The 7,700-nt window shown below is 41.9% G+C and overlaps 1 protein-coding gene across 1 annotated transcript; it reads right to left on the bottom strand.

Moving 5' to 3' along the window:
• Positions 1–1,492: 1,492 nt before the first annotated feature.
• LOC119309785 (serine/arginine repetitive matrix protein 1-like) lies at positions 1,493–6,966 on the bottom strand. The gene is made up of 6 exons (XM_037585706.1): positions 6,943–6,966; positions 5,799–6,775; positions 4,206–4,254; positions 3,776–3,879; positions 2,366–2,475; positions 1,493–1,740 (listed from the first exon to the last, which is right to left on the bottom strand). Exons 1-4 carry the CDS (start codon positions 6,964–6,966, stop codon positions 3,832–3,834), a joined length of 1,098 nt encoding a protein of 365 aa, XP_037441603.1. The 3' UTR covers positions 1,493–1,740; positions 2,366–2,475; positions 3,776–3,831.
• Between the last annotated feature and the right edge of the window lie 734 nt (positions 6,967–7,700).

Raw genomic sequence — 7,700 nt, 5'->3', positions numbered from 1 at the left:
CTACATGAAGTCATCATCGACAAAACCCAAGGTTAGTTCATCCCTCTAAGGGGGGATCTCACATCTAGGGGGAGCTTTACTCTAAGAATTGAGTTAAAGCAACTCTAATGGTGTGAACACATCAATGCATTATGTAAAAGTGGTAACCCCACTTGAGCTTAAACGATGAGTATGACCTATGATCAAATGTTCACATTTGACTCCTAAGTCAATATACTCATATATAGATGACCTAGTCATTGCCAATTGCTTGATATATGCTAGAATGGTTGTGCATGCTTTGCCACATATTTCATTTGTCATTTTGTTGTGTGAGCATGTTGGTTGCATATTTCACTCATTCGAGGACATCCACTTGTTGTTTTGACTGTTTGGTTTCTTTTCTTTTGCCAAGTGGATGGACAAGAATGCCTAAGAACCTTCTCTAGCTATGTGTGCTTTCCTTGTCTCAAACTCTATTCTTGCTACATCACAAAGTTTGATCAAGTAAGATTCGAACCACTCTGTGTGAGGAGCACTCGGAGTCCCCGATTCGTCATGGACTTAAAACTTCCAAAACTTATTTGTGCGTTTCGGTCTGACCGATTCTTCCATTTCAGTCATACCGAGATCACTAAGTCGATCTAGGTTTTCAATCTCGGTGAAACCGATTTGAACATTTCGGTCACACCAAGTTGCAGTAACTGCTTGCAGTAATGCATCTCGGTGCCACCGATTTGTTCCACTTGGTCACACCGACAGGGTCGGGCTATATATATCCACGGGCAAAAAAATTGGAAATTTCTCCAAACTGTTTCGCCCGCGCTCAGCCCGCTCTGCCTCCTGGGTCTCCGGATCATCCTCCTCATCGCCAACTGCCTCCCGCCGCTGGTCTCCGCCGCCGTCAACGGGAATCATCTCCGCCGTTGCCGCCATAGCAACACTACAAGAAATATGTCAACTTGTGACCACCACTATTGGTCACTGAAAGGTCATGGTTTTTCATTTGTGACCTTTTTGTGACCAAAAACAGAAGGTCAAAAGCTGGCGGTCGTAAACTGACTATAGCAACCTTCTCTGTGAGAAGGTCGTAGACGTTTACGACCAAAATAGAAGGTTGTTGAACCCATGACCTTTTGTTTTGGTCACTAGCTGTCTGCCCAAGCCACGTCGGATCCGACATGGCAATCTGACGTGGCAAAATTACGACCAATTCAAAAGGTCAAAAATTAGAATCGGCCTGGTCCAATTGGGTGTTTATATGGGCCGAGCCCATTAATTCAGCCAATTTAGTGAATTTTTTCTGCATATTTTTGTTAGCTTCATGGGCCAAGCCCAACAGACTTTCATTTTTTGGGCCACAATCTTTTACAGTTCATGTTTTTTGGGCCTCGGCCTTTTCTAGCCCACTTGTTAGTTTTCTTTTGTTTCTTTTCCATTTTAAAGTAGGTCCCAATAGTCAAATGGGAACCAATTACAAGAATTGTTGTTTGGGAACCACACGTCAGTTCTATATTTGTGCAATTAGATAATTTGATTCAAAGAGCCAATAAGGCATAATATTTCATACAACAGCCAAGCAAAGTACATTACAATCATACATAGTACAGATCTGGTATTCAGCTATAAAATACAACTAAACATACACAACACATAACTAGCTCCAGCGAGCTAAAACGCATTGCTGGGTGTGGTTTTTCTTTAGGATTCTTCTTCCTAGAGCTCCTGTGCACCCAACTTATGAAGAATGAAGGCCAATATCTACAAATAATAAGTCATGGGAAGTTAGAAACATAATAACGTGACAAGGTCAAGATAGGCACAAGCAGCACATGAAAGGAAGGACATAAATCTTAATCTAATCTTGTTCTCTCTCATTGGATCCAACGAGAAAACGAAATAATTGTGGTTGAACATATGCAAATATCTGAATACTATGTCGTGGCAAAAAAATGACTAGTCATCCACTGCCAATCAATTTCGGCATGGGAAACCTCCCCTGCTCATTACACCCAACAACACAGGTCACAAACCGAGCCCAATTACACACAGAAGTTACAATAAATCATCATATATAATTTCAGTGCAGAATAATAAACCACCCAGTTTCTAACATGTTAAGCTACCACAATATCATTATTACAGAACAAATGGAGTCTACGAGGGCTGGCAAGCAGAGAATGAACAGAGTCAAGACCAGCTGCATTTCCTAATATAATAGGTGAACCACATAGCAAGTGTTTTTAATGGCCAGTGCTGGCAGTACTGAATGTAAACATGCATGCTAATCCAAGACCAGCTGCAGCCAAGACATCAATCAATCTTCATTCAGTTGCAAACTACCTTCTAAACATTTGCAACAAGGCATTCAGGAGCAGAGACTTACTTCGAGGGAACATCGTGTTGAGGTTTTGGTTTCTGTAGGATGTGCACCACTTGCAGCCACATGTCAGGGTTGTTTTGCAGAACCCGTAGCATCAGATCAGCAGCGCTCCTCTGAAACAAAGCAGCCCATTTCAATTAGCAAAGTTAAAAGCAGGCACATAAACCACATCAGTAGTAGCATAACCCCTACACTGCTATAAACCAAACATGTGTGTAGATAAAGGGGTCACTACAGATCAGCTATCAACTCGATATTTATGTACACCATACAGAATATTGTTTCCAGTTAGTACAAGTTAATTTAATACTCAGCTCTTTATTTGTGTCCATTTAGTGCAAGTTCATTATCCATGCATATAAACTTTTGCTCCCATCCAGCACCATGAGTCTTCCTAGCTACCTACCCAACTACAAGTCAGGAGGCCACTACTATTATACCCACTCAAGTGAGAGAGCCAGCAAACTAGGTGGGATCTTTCCTTATCACTAAAATTAAAAATTTGAGCACACCAAAAATTGATTGTGTGTCATAAGATGATCCTCAGAGTGCAGCACCATGTTACCATCTCTAAAGTTGATTAGCCAGCAGCAAAAATTGTGTAACATATGTATAACCATTGCAAACAACCTTAGCAGAATAAGCAAAACAAAATTTGATTTGTAACACTATTCTTTCATGTCAAAAGGACTGCATGAAGACTTGCTTTCACTTGGGGAAACAAAGCTAAGTAGCAGTCCAGAGAGACAGTACAAGTACATGCATTAGATAAACGCCACTGTAGAAATTGCAAGATGAGGATTATTACACACGACACTGTAGAAAAAAGGAGGGACATTATCTCTTTATAAATGCAAAAGAGCCACATTGATCATGCTGTTTAAAGAAAACATAAAATCTGCATTTTTCATAATCTAGTACTCCATGCAGTGCTCTAGTACAAAGTTAGCCTTGACAAAAATTTAGGAGAACAAAATGTTCTATGCTGAACAAATAAGTCATAACTCTCATCCTAAGCTCTAACTGTAGAAACTATCAATCATTAGAAAAAATAGAAAGCCTACTCTTTTAGACTCGACTGCTTCATCTAGCACTAAGTTCAGCAGTAGGTCATATCTAAGGAGGTTTAGACAAGAAAAAAACACATTACACATGGGATTTGCTAATTCACCGAGCATATTTACAAGCTGAAAGAAAAGAAAACCCCAGGGTCAAGACAGATAAATCTTTTCTCCCTGGCAATGAGTGGACGACCAAATGATGTCCTCCCCTGATCTGCATATTTAAAAAGCACGAGTTTAAACATTACACAAAGGAACACTCAGGTGCATGCTCATGAACGGCAGCAAGAGCACACATCATAAAAAGTGCTCAAGGGAGGTACTCAAGGGAGGGCCTTTTAGATGCTATGACCTTGTATCCGTGGAAGAAGTGAGATCTCACTACAAAGAAAGATCTTCTTCTGGCCCTCAAAGAACCAGAGCCTTGCACGAGATATATCCTGCTGTGACATCGCCCTAATATACGAGCACATATAGACAGTTAATATACACAAGACAAAAAAACATATTCTCAATAAAAATGCACAACATTCTGGTACACCTTCGACAAATATTGTTGTAAATTTGCATCAGTACAGCTACACTAGCACATATTAGCAAACTATAGGCAAGTTTGTGGTTTTCAAAAACTAGCACTAGTACAGCTACACAAGCAGTATTTGCATCAGTACAGAAATAAAAGAGTTTTAAGACTGCATGCGATAAAAAGCCCGTGCATCAGGCTAAAACAGATTTTGCTTGCCCGCAGGAGTACTTGCTGCACAACTTTCAATTTTGCTCACCTCAGATTCATCTCCTCTCCTGGTACTCGCTATGAAGTCGCTTGAAACACTGCAAACATAAAACAATTTCATTATCATAAACTGCCAACATAAACACAATTTCATGACAAGAGAAGAGAAGAAACTGTAGTGCTCCTCTGAAAGTAAACTGTAGTTTCATAGAGATGCACTTAAACAGAAATGCTACAGTTTTAGAGAAGAGAAGAGGATGACACAATACTACCAGCCCCAGTTCCAGTACTCCACAGATTTGACACAGTATCTAACTAAATTACTAAATGACCATAAACACAATTTCATCATAAACTTCCAACATAAACACAGGGAGTCTTGACAAAGTAATAGTCAAAGTTTAGCATTAATAAATTACTGTTACTCCAAAATGACCCTAAAATGTTCATATGGCATCTCCAAAATGACCATTATCTCACTAAATAACCAAAATGAACATGTAGCAGCAATCTGTGCACACATCTGACTGAATTTATACTTATTTTGATAGCAATCTGTAGTACTCCTAATTTACTGCTGAAGTTTAGTCTGAATATTTTGACAGCAATATGTATCAGCAATCTAATTTAATGGAAACTTTCCTACACTACCCCTTCACTACTCCTACACTAAACTGCTAGCAAGCACTACTTCTTGCAAGTCCTGCAGTATATTGTAATTAAAAAAGTTTTAGTACAGATTAAATTTCATATCATAGCCAACAAATATTTTATTGAAAAGATTTAAGTTAATTAAAGGAAAAGGTTTCGGTTTATTTCACTCCTACACTTTACGAAAAAAGAAGGGAGTAAGAGAGGACAAATGGTTCAGATAATTTTAAGTTAATTGAAAGAAAAGGTTTCAGTTTATCTTAATTTTACTGAAAAGGTTTAAGTTAATTAAAAGAAAAGGTTTCAATTTATCTTAATTAATAGAAAATGTTGTAGTTAAAATTATAAAAATGATTTGAAGTTAATTAAAAGAAAAAATATGGTTGGTTTTTCTTTATGGTTCTTCAATTACACTGCCAATTTCATTCTTTAAACAGTGTGTTGCAAGAGAGATAATTCTAAGAAGTCAGAAACATCCAATCACAAGAAAATTAACAGAAAATGCAAGATAACCTAAGATTACTCATCAGTTGTACTCCAGCGGAGAGTATTATAAGAGATGTCCTCAGTTGTAGGTAATGAAACATCATGGGAGCCAAAAGAAAACAAAGATAGTGGTTGAAAAAATTACTCCAGTTCATTGTGCTGGAGTACTCCATCAGCAGCAACAATCATCATCAGCAGCAAAGAATATTCAACTTAACAATCAGCAGCAACAAAGAATATTCAACTTAACAATCAGCAGCAGCTTCATTATTCCATTCACAATACTCCATTAACAGTACTAGAGTAAGCTACTGAAGCTACCACTCCAAAATTAACACAAGCTACTGACAGTAACAGTACTTCAAATCTGGCAAGATTATCACCTGCCTGTTGACTTTCTCATCAGTAAATGAAGCTACTGACAGTAGGAGTACAGAATAGAGCAACAATCTGCAGCAACGAAAAACAAATGAAGGGGGGTTCATCGATAGTCGTCGCGTCTCACCAGGTAGCCAGCGGGCAGGGGGATGAGGCAGTTGAGGCGGCGGGGCGTGGGCGGGCTGGTGCTGGAGGCCCCGTTCCAGGCACGAGATCAGCTCTGAGTGCCTCGCGTCTCACACCTGCACACACAGCATACCGAGTCAGCAAATCGAACCAGGCACCATTAGCACGAAGCGACACTAGCTGGGGTATGCAGATCGGGAGGGAGGAGAGCGCGAGGTCGGCGGGGACGGGCGCCTCGGCCTGCGAAGCCCGGAGCCGAAGGCCGAAGGCGGCGTCATAGAAGAGGCAGAGGAGCGCGACCAGGACACACACGAAGGCCCGACGGCATCGCCGCAGATCCGCCACAAAGCTACTACGACGCCGAACCACTGCTGCAGCGCCCCTCCATCGCCCAGATCCAGCTTCACCACGAGGGGCGTAGGCAATGCGACGGATGGAGAGGTCGAGGCAGGCATTCCACTTGGCATCCAAGTCATGGTGGGCGGGGACAGCCTCGGCGTCGGCGCCGGGGCGGGAGCGGCGGGTCGCACGGGCGCGGGTGGAGCAGCACCGGAGTTGACGTAGGCGCGGGGTAGCAGGTCGCGGGAGTGGCCCCGCAGAGAGAGACTCTCTTGGCCACGCCGGCGCGGCCCCTCGGCGCCGCGAAGGCGGCTGAGAAGGAGGGAAACGCCACCGAGGAGGGAGTGGCGATGGCGGGGGTGGTGGAGGACTTGAGCGCGAATGCCATGGGTGTGAGGGAGGGGAGGGAGGAAGGGGTAGACGGCGGCGGCAGCGGTGTGCGTGCAGGGTTGGATTAAATTGGGCCAAGGTGAGGGGAGGGCGCGGTGGTGTGCGGCGGCGGCATGGGTCGTCGACGGTGAGGGTGGGGCGTCGGCTGCGGGAGTGGACAGGAGGGGTGGGGGAGGGATCTGGATATGGATGGGGGAGGAGGTGCGGCGGAGGAGGGATTTGGCTCGGGGAGAGAGAGGCAGCAGTGCCCTAGGGTTTCTCAGGAAGGAGGGGATTGAGAGACGCTGGACAAGCAGGAAGGACGGCTCAGATCGAATAAAGGGGGTGATCCGTGGGCTGTGTCCTGATTGGTTCGAAAAATGAACTATTAAAAATTACTCTTCTTGGTGCTAAAAACAGGGGGCTGAAGCAGCTACCCAAAATATTTTGCAAAATGGCATCACTAAGATTTTCACTTAAGTTAGACCACCTTTCATGGATGATTACCAATTCTATTGCATTTCCGATCTTTCTAGCTATTTTGCGAAACAGCCAATTCGGCAAGAAGCAGGTCAAATTTGAACTACATGTGTCTTATAGTGTTCTATTTATTTTTTTCAAAAAAATATTTTTAGTTACAAAAGTAGCTATTTCATCATGGACAAACCAAGAGTTTTGCATTATTATTGTTAAAAGTGTTCTCAGAAACAAGCTATCATGTGTGGAGATCAATGGCTTTCAAGTCAAATGATCAATCTTATGGCCACATTCATAGCATAGTTTGTTCAAATAATCTAATATTGTGCACAAGGGTGCATATTGGAATGTCAAACAATGTTGCCTAAGGAAGTTTTCAATTTCTTTGGACAAAAAAATCATTTTCCATTTTCCGAGTGCCCAAAATGAGGTATTTTTGTGAAGGACCTACCATATATTTGTTGCAAAATTGTACCAAATAATCTTTATAAAATACTAGGACATATTTAATGCACAATTGACAAAATGGTTGGGTGTCAAAACTTTTGATCCACCTCTGATGAAAAAGACAAATTCCCGCCGATTCAGCTGGAAGCGGGTCAAATTTGAACTGCAGCTACCTCATGGTTTGCTATTTATTTTTGCCAAAAAACATTTTAGGTACATAAGTATCTATTTAATCAAAGAAACATCAAAAGTTTTCCAAGATTCAACCACT

This window comes from Triticum dicoccoides, chromosome 5B (genome assembly GCF_002162155.2).
Source record: "Triticum dicoccoides isolate Atlit2015 ecotype Zavitan chromosome 5B, WEW_v2.0, whole genome shotgun sequence".
Lineage (NCBI taxonomy): Eukaryota > Viridiplantae > Streptophyta > Magnoliopsida > Poales > Poaceae > Triticum > Triticum dicoccoides.
Note: the sequence above shows the minus strand (reverse complement) of the source record. Positions and strands in the feature narration are given on the sequence as shown.

What these genes read in the sequence shown, in the direction of transcription:
- LOC119309785 (XM_037585706.1), bottom strand. Translation starts at nt 6,966, where the DNA reads ATGCCATTTTGCAAAATATTTTGG. An exon ending in CCCTGCCCGCTGGCTACCTG is followed by an intron (nt 4,255 to 5,798) that starts GTGAGACGCGAC and finishes TTATGTTTGCAG; the next exon opens with TGTTTCAAGCGACTTCATAG. An exon ending in GGAGAGGAGATGAATCTGAG is followed by an intron (nt 3,880 to 4,205) that starts GTGAGCAAAATT and finishes CTCGTATATTAG; the next exon opens with GGCGATGTCACAGCAGGATA.